At 53.7% G+C, this 18,356-nt stretch overlaps 3 protein-coding genes across 16 annotated transcripts; 2 read left to right on the top strand and 1 right to left on the bottom strand.

Moving 5' to 3' along the window:
* Positions 1–1,165: 1,165 nt before the first annotated feature.
* Positions 1,166–10,609, bottom strand: HNRNPA2B1 (heterogeneous nuclear ribonucleoprotein A2/B1). Of its 14 annotated transcripts, none has more exons than XR_008912520.1 (12): positions 10,160–10,507; positions 7,368–7,478; positions 7,078–7,224; positions 6,664–6,874; positions 6,407–6,508; positions 6,249–6,329; positions 5,686–5,748; positions 4,263–4,382; positions 3,913–4,035; positions 3,551–3,635; positions 2,033–2,113; positions 1,166–1,481 (listed from the first exon to the last, which is right to left on the bottom strand). XR_008912520.1 is itself a non-coding variant. In XM_056800458.1 (11 exons), the coding sequence occupies exons 1-10, from the start codon at positions 10,163–10,165 to the stop codon at positions 3,574–3,576; spliced, it is 1,026 nt and encodes a 341-aa protein (XP_056656436.1). In that variant the 5' UTR covers positions 10,166–10,507; the 3' UTR covers positions 1,166–1,481; positions 3,551–3,573. The 14 variants fall into 14 exon arrangements, 10 of the variants coding, with proteins under 10 accessions (XP_056656436.1, XP_007505395.1, XP_056656440.1 ...); XR_473686.3 differs by lacking the exon at positions 10,160–10,507 and adding an exon at positions 9,593–9,864; XR_008912522.1 differs by lacking the exon at positions 4,263–4,382 and having other exon boundaries at positions 10,160–10,526.
* LOC130454745 (proline-rich protein 2) lies at positions 10,210–11,272 on the top strand. Its single transcript, XM_056800681.1, has 4 exons — positions 10,210–10,601; positions 10,689–10,960; positions 11,067–11,080; positions 11,171–11,272. Exons 1-4 carry the CDS (start codon positions 10,210–10,212, stop codon positions 11,270–11,272), a joined length of 780 nt encoding a protein of 259 aa, XP_056656659.1.
* Positions 11,273–11,357: 85 nt separating this feature from the next.
* CBX3 (chromobox 3) lies at positions 11,358–16,973 on the top strand. The gene is made up of 6 exons (XM_007505331.2): positions 11,358–11,496; positions 12,308–12,359; positions 14,214–14,356; positions 15,435–15,597; positions 15,705–15,799; positions 16,064–16,973. Exons 2-6 carry the CDS (start codon positions 12,336–12,338, stop codon positions 16,188–16,190), a joined length of 552 nt encoding a protein of 183 aa, XP_007505393.1. The 5' UTR covers positions 11,358–11,496; positions 12,308–12,335; the 3' UTR covers positions 16,191–16,973.
* The last annotated feature ends 1,383 nt before the right edge of the window (positions 16,974–18,356 follow it).

Here is an 18,356-nt window from a genome sequence, read left to right as displayed (position 1 = left end):
TCTTCAGAGCATCCCGCCCGAGAAATTGATCTCCAGCAGGTAGCCTCTGGCAACTGCTGGGAGGTGACCGAGACATGCGCAGTCAATAGATGCTAGGCTATGGCATACCAGGCTAGGGCGGAGGCTGGGGAAGAGGGAACTGTTACAGCACAGCCAGTGGCGCAGCCCCGCTCAGTAGTCCCCTTCCCTCCTTCCTAGGCATCTCTGGCGCTGCTGGGAGCCGTCCGACCCACCCCTTACACTGCCTTGATTCCAAAGGCCGCCTCGTGGGGCGGCGGGTCGTGTGCCCAGCAGCAGGGCCTTTTGCTTTTAATGCAGCACCCCAATACCTTCCCCCTTGGGGGGCTCCCGGAGGCGGCCAAGCTCCCAACGAGGTGCCTCCCCGGCTCCTATTTTCACCAGGAAACCCTGGGCGACGCCCCTACCTGCCCCAGAAGTTGCTTTTGGCTAGTGAGCAGCTCCAATTCTCTCACTTGGCCTATTTGTCTAGACTATTCCTGAAGCAAAAAAATGCAAAGCAAAGTGAGCTTCCTCGTGAGCCAAGGCCCAGAGTGTGCGGGGAAGGCTCCTCGGGCAGGCAAAGCAATGCACTTGCACAGGACCGCCCCTCCTGGAGGGATAGACATGTCTTGCTCTGGTTGCTGGGGCGGCCCAAGACCTCCCCCCCATCACTTGCCCAAGTCCCTGCCATGGGTAGTTTCTGAGGGAGCCTTTGCGAGGCTGCCTTTCACCCTGGGGATGTTACTGCCAAGTGTTATCTTGCCGAAGACACCTCACTGTCCCCATTTTTCAGATGAGGGGTTCTCACGTTCTGGTTACCAGTAAACTGCAAGGGTGGGAGTACCACTGAGTTGTCTAATGCCAGTATTAAGCCATATAAACTTGATTCACAATGTTGTTTAGCAAGTTAAGGAGCAACTTTTTCTTTAGTTAAATCCAATTGTCAGCGAACATTTAGCCAGGAAAACAGCAAAAAAAAAAACCACCCTCATGATTACAAAAATTTAAAAAATACAAGAAAGGTATTCAAGCAAAACAATCCATTCTTGTCAAATGTGCAGGTCTTAAATGAAGACTTAGGGAGTAGCAGCACTTCCTTTTAGACAGCTACAAGCCTATGAAATAGAAAAATGCACACATTGTGTGTAATCATCACACAAAGTACTTAGGTACAAAAATGTTTATTTAAAAAACTTTAAAGAGGTCCGCTCTGTCTGTTCACAAAACCTGTGTTTAAAATACTGTACAATTTCATTGCTGGCTAGTAGGCTGAATTAATTTATCATGTTTACAGACAATTCATCACCATTGATTTGAGCTGCTAGTTTTGTTCATCCAAATACATTTCCCTTTCAACTAAGTGCTTTTAAAAAGGATGGCACCAACAAGAAATCTACTCAGATGGGACAGAATTTCTTATTTCTTGGAGACAGTCTGTGGTTGACCCCTTCTTCATTAGTTACCTGCAGCAAGACACATTCCTGCCAAAGAAAAAAAAAGTATCTGAAGAGGTTGATCAATGTGTGCTCCACAGTAGCAGCTAGCAACCATTTCAGTGGTGGCCGAAAAACTTGAGTAGCTTTGACTGGTGAGAACCTGGAAATCTGGAAATCCCATCCCAGGCATGAAGCCCAGGGTCCAATCAGAGGGAAAACCTTTGTTTTCTCATGTAGCCAACCTAGAAGATGACCTGTGGGCTGATAAATGGAGCTCAGCCTACCTACACTGGTTGTACTTTATGAAGAATCAATGGTTGTCATAGGTTACTCCAATGCAATTCTGCTGCTTGGGGTATGATGGGGAAAGACGTGGTTTATGTATAATCTAGAAATATTTTAAGACATTATATGTAACTGGAAAACTCTGCCTTCGGTTATTAGGGGAAAACCTAACAAACAACCCCAGCTCTGATGTCCTTTCTCCAAAGGTGGTTCCGTTTCCTTCACTGTGCTCTCAGAATCCTATGCTTTTTTTGTGTGTGCTACCAACACCACTGATGGAACCCCAAGAAAAGCTTGACTTTAATCATCACCTGCATGCCTCAGTTGTTGAAAGGCAGCACTTTAGAATCCCTGGGGCAGCAGACTATGCTTGTCCTTGGTTCATATCAATGCTAAATTCCAGCAGGGAAAAAAATGATACGTTAAAGCACTGGAATCTTCATCAGGAAGAGAAAACCCCCCAAAACTAACAAAGAAATGAAAACCAACCCCCCCCACCCCAAAGCCCCAAGGCCCCCCCCACCCCAAATGTCAATTTAATTATATATTGGAAAACAGGATTCACACAATTATTTGAGTTGATAATGGTTAACTCAATTTATTGCTATGTTAAACTACATATAAATAACCACTATACTGACATAGTAGACTGTCATATAGTTATTAGTTTTATCTTTTTTTTGGGAACAATTAAGAAAGGAAAAGTAAATAAGATCTTACCTAAAGAAGTTTAACTGATGCTTAGAACTATTTTTCTCTACACACCCCCTCAGCTTTCGATGGCATCCTTCTAAAACTACGGCAGTTAAAAGTTTTGTAGAAATACAGCCCAGTTTGTTAAGACCGGCTCATCTGATTTTAGTAGCCGGTCAAGAGTTCTCTTGTACTAGACCTGTGTCCCTGGAAGAGTACCTCGCTGGGGATATTTCCTTGCATTGAAGAAGCAGCATCTAAAAGATCTAAAAAGGTGTTTCTCTTTGCAGAGATAGCCCTTCAGTTATCTAGATACTTTTATCCTGATGAATTGCAGACAACACACTTTTCTGATCAGCATTTAAATTTACATATGTAACAATAAGCTTAGCAATGGACTTAATTATATACTACCCCCTCCTTAACTTAGTTTAAAATAAAAAGTCTATAATTACACAATTTCCTTTAGAATTATTTTATTAAATCATAAATGTACAACAGCTTCTTAACTCTACACACGCACTTAAATTTTTTAAAGGAAAACGTTATGTCTTATTACACCATGATCCTGGCTAATAGCTTTTCAAAACTTTGAGAAAAATCTTAAAAAAGAAGGTTTCACATGTCACCTGAAACTTACAAATTTAACATTATCAAAGAAGGAATGCTTCTACACTCTTACAAAGACCACTAGAAAGAAACAACAATTAAAAAGCTAAGAAACTGTCTCAAAGGCATTTTTTTGTGTTTTTTGTGTTTTTTACAATCCTTCCTCCACAGTAAGGTAATGTTATTAAATAATCCAATCCATTCACAAAATGGCTCTCTGCATCTGCTCTGGTGTCTTCTGCCATATCACTGCATATTTATGCATGACTGAGATAAGAGTTTCCTTAACATTGTTATTTCGATAACCTGAAGCTGTTCTGTTACCTCTGGGCTCTCATCCTCTCCTATTTATACAGTGAAGCCTGTTTCAACAGAAGTAAAGAGTAAAAAAAAAATAGGTTATGAAATTATCCATCTAACCAGTTTTTAAAGGAAAGATAACATGAGCCTAAAAAGCTTTTACTCCTGCAGCTAGGTCTCCCAAGAGAAATAGCAACTTTAATAGTCTCAAACAAAAATCCACTTACCCATGGCAAACAGGCAGAAAAGCTCAATATCGGCTCCTCCCTCCATAACCTCCACTTCCCCCACTTCCTCCTGGACCATAGTTTCCTACAATTTTAAGACAGAGAAAGTAAGCTGCACCAGGGCCCTCAGGCAAACGAACAAAACACATTCCCCCCATTTCCCAGCTGGGCAGGAAACTGTCTTAGAAACCCTTCCCTGTGTGCAGTCCCCCATCTGCCACCCGTCACTGGGCTTCCCCAGCTTCAGCCCAGCCGCAGATCTGAGCTCCTGCTGCAGGGCTCCTCTAAAGGGGGGCCTTTAAGGGAAGAATCCCTGGGCTCGGGGCGGCACAAAAGGGGCAATTGCGATTGGTGTGCAGTACCTCCACCATATGGTCCCCCCATGTTCCTGCTACCACCGAAGTTTCCGCTCTTCATTGGACCATAGTTTGAAGGTTGTTGATTATAGTTTCCAAAGTCATTGTAGTTCCCACTTCCGTAATTGCCTGTTAAACATCAGACAATTAACAGTAGTCACGGCCAGGGAATGAGCTGTCACTTCAACGCATACACTACACACACGGGAATGTTTGAGACAAACCTCCAAAGTAACTACAACAAATAGCAATGCCTCTCTACCCTTCTAGAAGGACAGTGTCAATTCAAGAGTTAAGGCATTTCATTCCAAATCCATATTCCTTCCCCACATAAAGTTTTCACATGAATTGATTACCTCCTCCATAGTTGTCATAACCACCTCCGTAGCCCCCACCCTGGTTGCCATAGCCAGGTCCTCCACCACCATATCCTCCTCTTCCTCCTCCATAACCAGGACTACCTCCAAAATTGCCACCTATTATAAAATAAGCCTTTCAGTAATTGCTTAATAGCTTCAAAGTCAGAGAACTGTTGAGTCTGAGGAAGAATACCGATCTACAACAAAGTGCTATTTGAGGGTTTTCTACTTAACTTTTGTAGTCAGAAAGTTTTTTTATTGTCTTCTCTCCCCTGGGCTCTTGCCTAGGGGAGAGAACGTAGGCAACAAAGGAAGTTTTCCCTTGCCCTCTGAATAAAATAAAAGCTTCTTCCCCGTTTTGGACAGCAACTGCAGGCTACCAGAGAAATGTCAGCAAAATCGACATGTTCTTTCCCAAGGAAAGGGGTTAAAAAGGGGTGGGCTGGGGTCGGTACTGGCTCTCTGTCCCTAGATCTCCTTTTCCCCCTCAGCTCTGGATCAGCCCAAGTCTCTTGCTAGATATTGTCCGTGTGAGAATCAGCAAATATCCAGATCCCAACTGAGTCATTTCTTACTCTCCCATCTTCAGCTCACCACTCTCTAGTACAATAATCTGGACGTCTACTTCCTTGAATAAGGACAAGAGGGGAAATGTCTAAAGCAGTGATTTATTACAGAAAATTTCCTACCAGAATATTTGCAAGTGAGGTCAAAACCCTTAACTGTTTTAAAAGACAGACCGTTTTACACATTGACCTCGAGACCCTCCGATTTTTAAAAATAAAACCCCACAATCAGGAGAGGGGGGGAAAGGCTTCCTAATGAATAGAAAATGGATAATACTCTTTGCAGAGTTAAAAAAAAAATCACCTCAACTACTTGTGGGACTGACACAAACTCCATGGCAGAGCATAGACCCAATCTTCCACACAAAGGATTAAAATAACAAGGTGGCTGGCTCTTTCTGGAGCCTTTTTATTGCTGCTCTATTTAAAGTACCCCGATATAGTTTCTTTAGGAACCTGAAGTTCTGTCAAAGCGGCGACTGTGCTCAGACTTCCTGCTCTATTCTGACTTGGTGAAGTAAACATTGAGGAGAGAAAAAGGAGTTTCCAACCTCAAGTCTCTAGTGTGGGGTCGTTTACATTCTAGACTGAAATGGTTCACATCTCTACTTCTGTTAATGGGACAATGATTCGCTGGGCTAAATATCTTCATTTCGGTACCAGGAGGATGGATACAGGTCAAATCCTTACAACAGAATACTTACTCAGCTGGGGAAAAACAAGTATGGGAAGAAAGCTTGCTCAAAGCACTTCCTACCTACACCAAGGAGACCTTAAAAAAAGCCACATACTACACAAGCAGGCATATTAGGGAGGGGACCCCCACCCCCCTAAACCAGCAACTTCAAACTAACCTCCTGGACCTCCTCCGTATCCGTTGTAACCATCTCCAAAGCCCCGGCCACTTCCATATCCGTCTGGAGAAACAAAAAAGGAAGTTCAAGGTCAGGCACCCCAGGGTGTGCTGGCTGCTCTCAGCTTTATCAAACTTCTCTACTACCGGGGTACTACAGCCCCGTCCCCCCCTTTTCATCACGTGTATTCTCAAGCTCAATAACTGGTGGTGACTTATGTTCCTCTTATGCCACAGAAGGCAACTCAGACCTAAAATGACTCAATTCATTTTAAATGTACCAAAAAATTTATAAGTTCTAGCAATTTCTTTTAGATCTTCATAGAAGCGCCCCCCCCCCCCCATGGTTTCATTAACTGGGAAGGCTTCATTCTTACAAGAGAAAATGGGATGACCCAAGGCTGGTTCTTGACCATCCCAAGTCACTGCTTCCAATTCTCACTAAGCACCCAGCAAATGCTTACAGCATCCCACTTTAAACCGGTTTTGTCTTTTAAATCAAAGTACTGGGAATAAGACCTTGCTATTACTTTGACTGACAAGGGTGGGTTTATCCAGACTTACCAGATCCTCCTCTAAAATTGCTTCCTGGGCCTGGTCCAAAATTTCCACCACCACCACGAGAATCCCCAAAACCAAAGTTTCCTGCAAACAATTGTTGCGATTAGCACATTAATATACCCAGTGACCCGTAACCGGGGGTTAACAGAGAGCCACGCTACCTCCTCTTCCGCTTCTAGAGCTCTGAACTTCCTGCATCTCTTGTCTAGACAAAGCTTTTCTTACTTCTGCATTATGGCCATTGATGGTGTGGTATTTTTGCACTGAAACACAAGTTTCAAAATGTGAGAATCAACCAGCATCCTGCATTGTTTGTCTTTTTAATTTGGAGAAAAGTTCAATGCTTTAGAGGGCAAAGAGCCACAAAGCAAAACTTCCAAAGATACTACATAAAAAACAAAAGATGTAATTTACTTACATACAATTTTATCCACAGGATCATGGTCATCAAATGTAACAAAACCAAAGCCCCTTTTTTTACCAGACTGTCTATCTGTAATTATTTCAATGGTATCAATTTTCCCATATTCCTCAAAGTAATCTCTAAGGTGATGTTCCTCAGTGTCTTCTTTAATTCCACCAACAAACAGTTTCTTCACAGTAACATGAGCACCAGGTTTCCCAGATTCCTAGAAGAGAAAGTTATTTATAAACTAAAGCATAACATAGGCTTCTTGCTACGAAACCCAAGGAGGTAGTTATTGGCCCCCAAATCATGGCACTGGATTCTCCATTCCAGTCCAAAGGAATCAAAAACAAGAGGGGGAAGCTCCAGAGGGCCTTGGAGCTTAGCAGAGAAAACTGATCCTCAGAGAAGCCTCCCTCTGCTCACCTCTCTGGCTACTGCTCTTTTGGGCTCAACCACTCTTCCATCGATTGAATGGGGTCTGGCAGACATGGCTGCATCCACTTCAGCCATAGATGAAAATGTTACAAAACCGAATCCCCTTGATCTTTTGCTGGCAGGATCCCTCATTACCTACGAAACAGAAAGAGAAATCAACTACCCAGTAAAAAGAAAGGTAAACGGATGTGACCACACACCTCTTTAGTTCCATTACACTAGGTCAAAGTTTTGCTTTAAGTGTGTGTGGGCAAGTAGGAATTCAAAGCCAGATTTACCACACAGTCTGTGAGCTTCCCCCATTGTTCGTAGTAGTTTCTCAAACTCTCTTCTGTGGTTTCAAAGCTCAGGCCTCCAATAAACAGTTTGCGGAACTGTTCCTTTTCTCTCTGCAAACAAAAAGTGGACAGCAACGGGATTATGTTCAGGCTCCCTTCCTACGGAAGCTCCAGCTATTATCATTCAGAGGCTTTTGTGCTTCTGGGCAGCCTGATGTAACTTAGTAGCTGAAGATTGATGAATTTCCACCTCTGTTTCTCCCTTGTCTGCCCTCTAGTGGTGGTGAAAAGAAACCCAGACGGCCAAGTCTGCGCCATAAAAGGGAGGCCATCTCATTCTTTAAAGTTGCAGATCAGTTTAGGAGGGAAAAGTAACCCTTTAAAATTTGCCACAGGTCCTTATTAAACTCCAACTAAAGGCCTGACAATTGCTGAAGGGTCTTAACTAGTTTATTTACTTATTTTGTGCAGTGGAGATTTTACTGGCTTCTTACAATACAAAGGTGGCCAGTGCCTTCAAATTTTCTAGTTTAATTGGGCTCCTGAAATTCAGGCCACGGGAGCCCTAAGCTCATCTTCCAATTAGACCTTTAAGGCTTTCCAAAGCATCTGACTACATCCTAAACAAACCACTCTCCTGCTCGCCAGGATGTTAGTATCACTATTTTACAGATGGGGAAATTGAGGCAAATTAGATACTAGTATCTGAAGTTAAAAGAAACAAATTTAGTCAATGACTAGTAGACCTCAAGTGAGCTGGAGAGTAATTCTATACTTGTAACAAATCTAGAGCTTTAAAATGATCTGAAAGGAGTTCTCAAAGTAGAAGTCATCTCCCATCATCATGTCCTTTAAGTGTGCTTTCTGTAATTTGAAGTTAATTGTCAAGTGAGCAGCAGTGCAGGCACTACGAAAAGGCATCATTTATAACAAGCTTCAAATGCCAGCCTTTCTGAAAGGCAGCTAGAAGGGAACAGGGCTTTAAGGGAAAAGCCTCAAATTAGACCTAGAATAAAGATAGGAAAGGTCAAATATTTGTGGACACGCTAATCCTGGACAAAGAAACTTGCTACAACTATTCAGAGCATCCCTCGCATTTAGATCCTTCAAAAGGTCCAAACAGTAAACTGAAAAAAGCAGTCTTCAAGTATGCCAGTGACTGGGAAGATAAAGGTTTTGAAAAAAGATCTTAAAATAATTCTCCAGATTTATTGAATCTCAAGTTTGAAAAAGGCAGATTGTTGAAATTAAGCCCTTTGGGTTCCTTGACAAGTTATTGTCTCTTAAAGCTAACCGCACAGATCAAGTTCGTCATAACTGCCATTTTGTTTACGCCATCCTCTTCGCATATCTAAAATTGCTATTTGGGGCCACGAGTCGTTGTAAAAACGGAACTTCTATGTGCCAAATAGAAATTTAGGAGCCCAAAATGCAAAAGTCATTCTCAACTGCAGCTGAGAGGTAAAAGACTAGGCAAGAGTCGAGATGAAGACTACAGGGCATGCGTGCTCCACCAGAGCCACGTGGTCTGCCATAAAGAAAGGGCAGGAGCGAGGGGCTAGTTTCGCCTCCTTTTCCGGCGTGACCTTGGCCAGCCAGTTCTCAGTGGCGAGGTTCTTAAGCTTTACGGGATTAGTGGGATCCTGGGGCCAAGGAGAACGATTAAGACAGGTCTGGCCCCCTCGGCTGTAAAACTACCGAAAACGACCAATAGCCAGGAAGCTCTAACTGCGGCATCAAGGATCCTTCACGCTCAGTGCTTTTGGGCTGCTCCTCCTTGAACGCCTAGAGACCTCGAGCTCAATGACTTATGACTAGCCTGCCCTGAAACCCCGGACCCAGGAGCCTGTCCCTCCCCACCTCCCTGGGCTAGGCGGGATTTTGTTCCTTTTGTGCATTCGCATTAGGAAAAACGACCGTGGGGCAAAGAACCGGGAACGTGAAATGGGCCCCCGGTCCCGTAACTACCGCTTTCCTAACTGTACTGGGCGGCATGCCATCTACAATAAGCCCCAGCCTAGGCCCAATGGCGGCCTCCCCGCGCTGCGGCCCGCGCCACTACGCCCCACCCCCCCTTTGTACATTACCGACCACGTGGTCCCGCGCGGGGAAAGGAAGGCGGGGGGATGGGCTGGGATGGCGCAGTATTTTTCCTGCGCACCCCCCACCCCGGGGCCTGCCGCCCTCCCCCCACCCACCACGAGCCAGGGAGCCCCTCCACTCACGCCGGGGTCCCTAGGGGCCGCCCTCCCTGCACGCTCCGGGGGCGCCGGCGCCATTTCGGCGGGAGAAGGTCGCCGCATCAGCAGGAGTGAACGGGCGGACAGAAGGACTGGGGTAGCCGAGAACCGAGCTGTATCGAGCGCCAGCACCGCACAAAATTGATCCGGAGACCCGCGTGCCGGGCTGGGCCGGGAGCAGGGTACGGAGTAGCGGAGGCGCGATCAGTGGAGCTCGGGAAAATGGCGGCGCTGGCGCTGGGCGCGGCGTCGAGAACGCGCCGCGGGGCCGCGCACCCCCCCCCCCCAGCGGCGGCCACTGCCGCCGCCCAAACGGCCGGGCTCGGTACAGAAGGACCTCAGTCCTGCCCAACCAGACTTTTACAGCCATGAGCCTTCCCTGCCCGCCGCGCAGAGGCCAGTAGGAGCCCACAGACTTGCGGGGTGTATAGCCAAGAACCGCAAGACAGGCCGCGGGAACCCCCCCCCCAACCTGGGCCGCAGGTCCCCCCAGGCCCTCCCCACCGCTCGCCTCTACTACTTTCCTCCCAATTCTGTTAGGACCCCGCTCACCTCCATGGCGGCGTCGGTCGCCTCAGGCCGGGGCCCCGCAGCCGAGCGAGATGAGAGGGATCTCCGCGGACGGGCGCGAACCGGACTCGTCCTGGCGCCGGAGGGGGGCTGCCGTGCCGCGGCCCGAGAAACCACACCGCCGCCGGCCGCTGGGCGCAGGATCCGAGGCGGAGAGCGAGGATGAGGGCGGCGAAAGCGAAGAGCGAGAGGAGCAGACAGAGGAGGCGGCGGCTCCGGCGGCGGCGGCTGCTGCGACTGCTGCTGGCGCTCGCGCGGCTGCCGCTTTTCTAGAACCTTCCCTCCGACCAACGCGTCTTCCCCCTCCGCCTACGTCAGTGCGGCTGCGCAGACGCACTAACGGCCGCCAACGGCGCGGAGGGGCTGCGTTCGCCCTACGCCAACAGCGTACCCCGCCCCCGCAGGGCGGTGCCTGGCGCCATTGGTATCCACGCGGCCTGGAGCCGGGCGCAGAGCGCGCGGCGGCGTAAAGGACGATTCAGAATTGCGCACGGCCCCCGCCGCGGCGCAGGGCGGGGGAGAAACGGTCGCGCAGTTTGAAATTGACCCAGCCCCCGCCCCCCGCCCCCCGCCCCGGGGCCCTGACGGGCTCCCTGAGCGCCGCCGAGCCAGAAGCCGCCCGCCCCACGGCTCCGCCCCCGCGCCGGGGCCGCGACTCGGCCCGGCCCACCCCTGGGGCCCAGACTCGGCTGCCCAGTTCCGCCTGGTCCCCTCCCCCACCTGCGGCCGGCCCCACCCCCACTCCCAAAGGAAGTCCTTTGGGCCTGCGTTTTGGCGCCAGTGGTAACGCCGGCGCGGCGTAGCTCCAACCCTGCCCAGCCTAAACCCGAGCTGCCGCAGCCCCCCACCCCCTCGCCCCCGGTCCCTCTCTCCGGCCCGGGGTCCGCAGCACGGCCCCCCACGGTAAGGGTTGCCACCGCCCCTCCCCCCGCCCGTTCCCGCCGTCCGCCGCCCCGCCCCTGACGTCATCATCCCGCCCCCATCAGCCTCCAGGCTCCGCCCCCGCGCTCCCCGTCCCAGCTCAGCAGCGACGGCAGCGGTGGCCCCGGCGGTAGCAAGCAGCGGCAGCAGCAGCAGCAGCAACAGCAGCGGTAGCGGCGGCCCCGCGCAGCCAAGCCCGGCCCAGCCCCGCGCAGCCGCCGCGCCCGCCTGCCCCCCCCCGCCCGCCAGCCGCGGCCCCAGGACCCATCTCGCACGTCCCGCTCGGCAGCAGCGGCCGCAACTCGGCCGGCAACAGCAGGACTCACGCGTAGTCACGCGTAGGCCGGCGGGCACGCAGGCGGGCGGCGGCAGCGGCCCGGACACGGAGCGGTAGTGAAGTCGGTGCCTTTCTTGCTATCCCTTCTTTTCCCTTCTCCTTCGGGGTCCCGGGACTGGGCTGGGGGCGCCCACATAGGGCGGGTCTGGGCGGGCGCTTCAGGCTGGGGGTGGGCGACCGCGGCAGGGACTCTTCCCCCCCCCCAAACGCCCCGCGGGGCGCGAGGCCCAAGCCAGCTCGTCCCGTTAGCTCTTGGGCCGGGCCGGCTCCCCGCGCGGCTGCGGGTCTTTGTTCCCGCCCCCGCTGAGGTCCCCAAGGCGGGAGAAAACAGATACCGCCGGGTTGGGGGGGGTTAAAGGGGTGGCCTTGGGGGGCGGCCGATGGTCCGCCCAGCAACGCGGCCTGGCCTTGTCCAGCGGCCTCCCTCTGGCCTTGATTTCGGGAGCGTGGGCAGGGGACGGCCAGGCGGCCACGTGAAGTTGGGCTGTGGGCTGGCCTCGGGGGCCCTGGGGTGGGGGTGGGGGTGCTGCTCGGTACCTGCCTGAGCTCCGATTAGGGGCTGGTGGGGCCAGATGGGGAAGCAGCAGGCTTTGTGTCTGTCTGCTCCCCGCCCCCACCTCCCCACGAAGGTTTGTGAATGCGAGGGCTTAGGTGAGCATGCTGGTGGAGCCTAAGCTGCGGGCCACTCACTCTTAACTTGCAAAGGAGCTCCGAGGCGGCTTCTCCATTGGATTGGGGCCAAACTGGCTATGTGGAGAGAGAGAGAGATGTGTGTGCTGCATACATGGGGGTTGGAATCCGGACCAAACTTGTACTCACTCAGCTTTTTCTCTCATGTAAACTTCCTTTTTAACTGTCATGCATTTTTCTAGTAAAAGCTCTTCAAGTCTGCAATAAAAAATGGCCTCCAATAAAACTACATTGGTAAGTTAATAAGCACTATGTAAGGATTAACCCAAGTATCCCCCTCCCACCCCCCAAAATGATAACTTTGCATCTCTGTGGTTCATGAACGCTCGTCCAACTGTTCCCAAGGCTGAGAATCCAGGCTAGAGCCAAAGACCTTGAAGTTAGGAGAAAGGACGCTAAAGTGACATTGTAGCCAGTGCACGGGGTCTAGGAGCAAAGCCTGGTCACAGGCCCGCAGGGAGCTGTTTGTAGGGCTCCATTCAGGGAGGCTACAGGCAGCAACAGTTACATAGTATCTTCCCAGGAAAGGACGGATTCTTGAGCAGCATCCTTTATCCTGGCTGCATCTTTCTCAGGAGCCAGACAGACAGACAGGGGCCTCCGGAACTCCTTGGAGCCTTCTGATTGGCTGCAAAGAAGCCCCAGTGAAGTGAGGTTGGGGTGGCTGGGCTGTTGCTCAGTGACTCTGGCTAAGATTTGCTGGTTGAACGCCAGTATTTCTTCAGCTTTGACAGCTCGGGAGGCTTTAAAGTGCCATGTGTCTCCCTGAGTTGCATCAGCCAGATTAGCTTTTTCTTTATTTGTTTTGAAAATGACCCTTTACCTTCTGTCTTAGTCCATACTGTTATTGGTTCTAAGGCAGAGGAGTGGTAAGGGCTAGGCCATGGGGGTCAAGTGACTGGCCCAGGGTCACCCAGCTGGCATGTGTATTGAGGTCAAATTTGAACCCAGGACCTCCCATCTCTGGGCCTGACTTTAAGAAAGCTGGCTGGAGACCAGGAAGGACAGGCTCTGGTCTTGGCACAGTTCAAAGCAGCCTTTTCTACAAAGCACCGTGTTGGCTTCTGGCCATCCCACTGATACCCCCGTATTGATTTCTACACAAAAGCACAGAGAAGGTTGCCTCTCCTTAGACACATCCCATTTAAGGCTTGCCAAGAGCAAGTCTTCGGAATAGTTGAAAATTCACACACAGGTCACGAAATTCAAAGTTGGGGTTCCCACCGGGCCCAGTTCTGTATTGTTTGCCCCTCTTTAGGCCTAAAAGGTGAGTGTTTGCACAGCTGGAACCACTAGTCCCCCTGCTTTGTAGTCAGCCTTCGGGTTTACACTGAGAGAAATCCGCAAACGGATGCGATTGTACACTGGAGGGGGGGGGCGGGGAGTGTCCAGGGAGGCCCCCGAGCTGGCCCAGTCACGGCTTTTGCCCTTTGGGGACCTTCCTGCCTTTGCCCTTGGAATTGCATCGGCTTCAGCCAAGTCTTCCATTTATTTTGTTGTTGTTTGGACTGACTGTGTGCTGGGGCCGCGTCAACCCAGAGCGAGGGAGGGTCTGTCCAGGAGGTGGGAGGAGGGGCTCTGGTGATGGACGGACACGCAGAAAGACCTGCCAAAGTTCCCCACATTTGTGCCATCTTAGCTTGTTTTCTAGCTGAGTGAAAGGAAGGGGGGCACCAAACAGGCGCCTCTGGGGTGCTCCACTTTTTTTTTCTTTCCCACGTGGTAGAAGAACAGCTGGGATGAGAGGGAGGAGCACAAGAGCCCCCCAAGCGGTATCCCAGTGCTGAACCCCCCCAGCACAGTCTCGCCCTGGCCTCCTTTGCCTCTGTCTTCATGGAAGGCCGCTCTGGTCTGGGTCCGGCCCTTTGCCCACCCCCGCCTTCCCTCATGCAGTCCAGAGTGTTCTCCCGTTCAGAAGTGCTGCTCTGGGGCTCCTCGCAGAAACCTCGGCTTCCAGGAGAGCCCGCGAAGCCTTCACGGGCATTGGGGGGCACAAAGCCGAGTGTGGCCTGCGATGGGAGGGACTCGGGGCTCCCCGAGAGGCCCGGAACCCCACGGGCTTGACTCCCTTTTCTTTCTCTTCCTTAGCAAAAGATGGGAAAGAAGCAGAATGGCAAGAGCAAGAAGGTGGAGGAAGCGGAGCCCGAGGAGTTCGTGGTGGAGAAGGTGCTGGACCGGCGTGTGGTCAATGGCAAAGTGGAGTATTTCTTAAAGTGGAAAGGCTTTACCGAGTAAGGAGGCTCCCTCATCCGCCCCAAATTCTTGTGGCCCGTGACCAGAGTGGGGAGCAGTGGAGGCTAACCTTCCCAGCAAATGCCTCGCGGGGTTCCCATGGGCACCCCGGAAGGAGGCACTGCCCTTTGCTCCCATTTTACAGATGAAGAAACTGAGGTGAAGGGGGGGGCACAGCTAGACTTTGTCTGAGGCTGGATTTGAACTTGGCTCTCCTCAACTAGGCCCAATGGCTTCTGTCCACGCTGCCCCTGTGCTCTGGCGTGGCGTCCCTCATTTCCCTTCGAAATTGAGAGCCCCGACTTGGCTTGAGACTTGGTATCGCGTAGACCTGGCCAGGGGTTCACCCCGGGAGGTGTAGCCATGGGGGGGTCCCCCCGCCTGGGTAGACTGGGCCCGGAGGGGGCGCCCCTGCTGAAGGGGGCCAGGCCTGCACCAGGGGTGGCAGTGTGCCAGGAGACAAGCCAAGCCGGGGCCGGACCCATTGGAGAGAGGGTTGTGGACTCTGGGCACTGGGAAGGGAGCAGAGGAGGGAGGCTCAGCCCTGGGCTCGGGTGGGATCCAGGAAAGGAGCGTATCGGGGGGTGCTCTTGGGACTGCTTCCGGGAAGTGGCTGCCACCACAGCGACCGAAGGGCCGAGTCCCGGGGACTGTGGGGAGCTTCGGGGGGCACAAGAAGCGGCCGGCAGTCTGTTGAGGGCAGTGTGACTCCTCCCCCCACTGAGAGCGGAGAGGGGCAGCCAAATGTGGCCCAGATCTCGGGTTCTTCAGCCTCAGGAGGGTCCAGGGAGATCCAGACAGGCCTGCATCCGCCTGGGTCAGGGAGGCTCCGGGTGTCACCCCCAAGACTGGGGTCTTTGGGGCAGGCGCTGAGCCTGAGACAGGTACACAGCGAGCGGCTCCCTGTGGGGGGGTCCCCAGCCTCTGGTCCTAGTCGCGCTCTCCCCGTGGTGGCCATCCGTCCCGTCCAGGGAGCGACAGGCCCCTGCCTCCTCTGGGTCACCCCCCGATAGGGGAGCCTGGCTCTTGGCTGGGGGGCCTCGGGCGCCCTCTAATGCACCTCCCGCCCTCCCCCAGCGCCGACAACACGTGGGAGCCTGAGGAGAACCTGGACTGTCCGGAGCTGATCGAGGCCTTCCTGAACTCCCAGAAGGCCGGCAAAGAGAAGGACGGCACCAAGAGGAAGTCTCTGTCCGACAGCGAGTCCGACGACAGCAAGTCCAAGAAGAAGCGCGAGTCGGTGAGTCCCTGGGCCAGCCGGGCGCGGCGGGCTCCCCCCTGGGCCCGGGAGGGGGACGGGGACGGGGCTTGGCCGGCAGGTGACGTTCTCGGCCTCCTCTGATACAGGCCGACAAGCCCAGGGGCTTCGCCAGGGGCCTGGACCCGGAGCGCATCATCGGGGCGACGGACAGCAGCGGAGAACTGATGTTCCTCATGAAGTGGTAAGGAGCCCCCCGGGGCCCCGCAGAGGGCCGGCCTGGGCCCGGGGTCCCCTCGAGCTGCTGCGGGGGCCGGCCTGGGCCCGGGGTCCCCTCGAGGAGCTGCGGGGGCCGGCCTGGGCCTGGGGTCCCCTCGAGGAGCCGCGGGGGCCGGCCTGGGCACAGGGTCCCCTGGAGGAGCTGCGGGGGCCAGCCCGCTCGCCCTCCTGCCCTTCTCCCCTTCGGGGGCCTCGCGGTTGGCTTTGACGCGGCTTGTTCCTCCCGCAGGAAGGACTCGGACGAGGCCGACCTGGTGCTGGCCAAAGAGGCCAACATGAAGTGCCCCCAGATCGTGATCGCCTTCTACGAGGAGCGGCTCACCTGGCACTCGTGTCCCGAGGACGAGGCCCAGTAGTGGCGCCTCCGCCCGCCTCCCCCGGCCTCTGGCTCTGGGCCTCCCCAGCTCTGCCCGCCCGCCACGTCCGCCCGAGCCCTGGGCCAGGTTCTAAGTAGGTTTGTTTTGTTTGGTTTGTTTTGTTTGGGCTGGTTCTTGTTCTGCACCCCCGCTGGGGAGCGGGCGGGCGGGCGGGACGCCGCGTTCGGCCTCCTCCACACGCATCCCCGAAGGCTTGGCACGATGGACTCGAACCTTTCTGACCCCCCATTCTGCAGTCGCTCTCGAGCCCCCTCCCCCTCCCCAAGCTCCCGGGAGCCGCTTGCCATCACCCCGGCCGGGGCTCCTCCGTCCTGACCCGCAGCCCGGCGGCTGCCCTCCCTGGTTCTGACCGGACAGGACGGCGGGCGGGGGAGGAGCTGCCCGAGGCCTGAGGACCAGCCTCTCCCTGCTGGGGGAGAGCCGGCCGGAGCCGCCACCGCCTTTTCCCTCCATTTTCGGCCTTGATTTTCAAAGAGAAGAACTTGGACTTGCTGGTCCCGCGCAGGGTCCCCGCAATCATGTAGTGCGCCCCGAGCCTGGCCCGGCCCGGCGCCCCGTGTGCCCCCGCCGTGCATGCTGTCCTCCTCCCGCCCGCCGTCCCCCACCCAGGACCAGCCTTTTAAGTATTGGGCCGCTCGGCTCCCGGGGCGGCCGCAGAGAATAACTTTGTAGTCCTTGGAATGTTATCCGACTGTATATTGTTTACTTTCTGTAAATACTGGTGAGCAGTGGTCAATAAATAGTTTTATATTCTTCCTTTCACCCGAGCCGGCCTCCTTCTCTGAGCGTCCCCCCTTGCCTGCCCCCTTCCCCGTCGGCGCGACCCTCCTCCGGGGCTCTCGCAGGCCGCCTCGCCGTGTGACCCTGGCCGAGTCACTTCACCAGCCCCCTCCCCCACCTAGTCCCAGGGCGCTCCTACTCTGGAGTTGTTGGCAGCCCAAGCTGAAGGAGGGAAGAGGGTCCCCCGCCGGAGCCCTAAATAGTGAGATGTGCCCGTCTAGGCCAAATACGAAGAAGCCCCAAAGCAGGGGACCGTCCATGGGCAAGGGGGGCCACCCAGAAGCAGAGATGGGGGGGTCCCCACAAACGCGCAGATACCGACAAGCCCTAAAGGAAGCGAGCCACAAACGAGGAAAGAGTGAGAGCCGATGGGAAATGGGGTGCCCCGGCCCGAGGCCCAGATGCCTCAGCAGAGAAGGGACTCGAACCCGAGTCAGGGAGGAAATCGAGGCTCGGGCCGGCCCCGGGACTGCATTTTTCACACTGGGTGAGACACTTTGGGAAAAGTCGACAAGCGTGCAAGGGAAGGAAGCGGGTGACTCGTTCACCCCGAAATGGCTCATTGAGTCGATGGATACATCTTGATGATGCCCATAAAAACCTGAAAAGATTTCTGGGAACAGGAGCCACTGGTGGTCGCTAGGACGGCCTCATGAGTCTGTTTTTATGGCCTTATCTTCAAGGAGCTTCTGGCCTGGCCCCGGGTAGGAGGCGCCCACAGCGACCCCCAACTAAGCCGCTTGGGAGGGCCCTAGAACAAAGGACAGAAAAGCCTTTGCCCCTTGGTGGCGAGCTCGTGCCCTGTTGGGTCCTCCATCGCTCGTTCTCGCCGAGGGGCACCGAGAGGGCGGCCAGCGAGCCAGGCACAGGCCCAGGGCACGGGGAGAAGCAGCGGAGCGCGGCGTGCCCATTTGTGCTCCGGGGAGTGGATGCCGGAGGCGGTGGCCTCACGTGACCAGCAATCTCCTTTTCTGATCACAATCTCCGGCGACATCATGGCCAGCGTTTAAACCCGTCTTTTTTTAAAAGCCATCTGGGAGCGCTTTCGTTTTTTTCCTTTGTCCCAAGCTGTGACCTCCTGTGTAAAGGGCACCGCTCGGACCCCCCTCCGGAGACGGATCGCCCGGCCGTCTCCGGCTATTTCCCCACTCCAAAAACTGGGAGCCACCCGAGGAATAGCAGGCCTGGCCAGAGCTTTGTGCCTCCAGGTGCCGCTGCTCAGAGTCAGACTGAAGTCCTGGAGGGCGCAGGAGAGGCGATGTCGTCCCCACTTGAGACAGTTTGTGTGTTCGATCTGTGGTCTGGGTCCAGTACACCGACAAGACAAATGATCAAAGCAGGACCAGCCTTCATGATCACTTATTC

This window comes from Monodelphis domestica, chromosome 5 (genome assembly GCF_027887165.1).
Source record: "Monodelphis domestica isolate mMonDom1 chromosome 5, mMonDom1.pri, whole genome shotgun sequence".
Classification (NCBI taxonomy): domain Eukaryota; kingdom Metazoa; phylum Chordata; class Mammalia; order Didelphimorphia; family Didelphidae; genus Monodelphis; species Monodelphis domestica.
This window is presented reverse-complemented; position numbering and strand designations above follow the sequence as displayed.

Excerpts from the sequence above, each read along its gene's own strand:
- HNRNPA2B1 (XM_007505332.3), bottom strand. The coding sequence starts at position 9,670 with ATGCGGCGACCTTCTCCCGCCGAAATGGCGCCGGCGCCCCCGGAGCGT. Across the intron at positions 5,749-6,248 it reads CAATTTTAGAGGAGGATCTG|ACGGATATGGAAGTGGCCGG; the intron begins GTAAGTCTGGAT and ends TTGTTTCTCCAG. Across the intron at positions 3,636-3,912 it reads GGGGGGACCATATGGTGGAG|GAAACTATGGTCCAGGAGGA; the intron begins GTACTGCACACC and ends TTAAAATTGTAG.
- CBX3 (XM_007505331.2), top strand. The coding sequence starts at position 12,336 with ATGGCCTCCAATAAAACTACATTG. Across the intron at positions 12,360-14,213 it reads CCTCCAATAAAACTACATTG|CAAAAGATGGGAAAGAAGCA; the intron begins GTAAGTTAATAA and ends TCTCTTCCTTAG. Across the intron at positions 14,357-15,434 it reads AAGTGGAAAGGCTTTACCGA|CGCCGACAACACGTGGGAGC; the intron begins GTAAGGAGGCTC and ends GCCCTCCCCCAG.
- LOC130454745 (XM_056800681.1), top strand. The coding sequence starts at position 10,210 with ATGAGAGGGATCTCCGCGGACGGGCGCGAACCGGACTCGTCCTGGCGC. Across the intron at positions 10,602-10,688 it reads GGCGGTGCCTGGCGCCATTG|GGCGGGGGAGAAACGGTCGC; the intron begins GTATCCACGCGG and ends GCCGCGGCGCAG.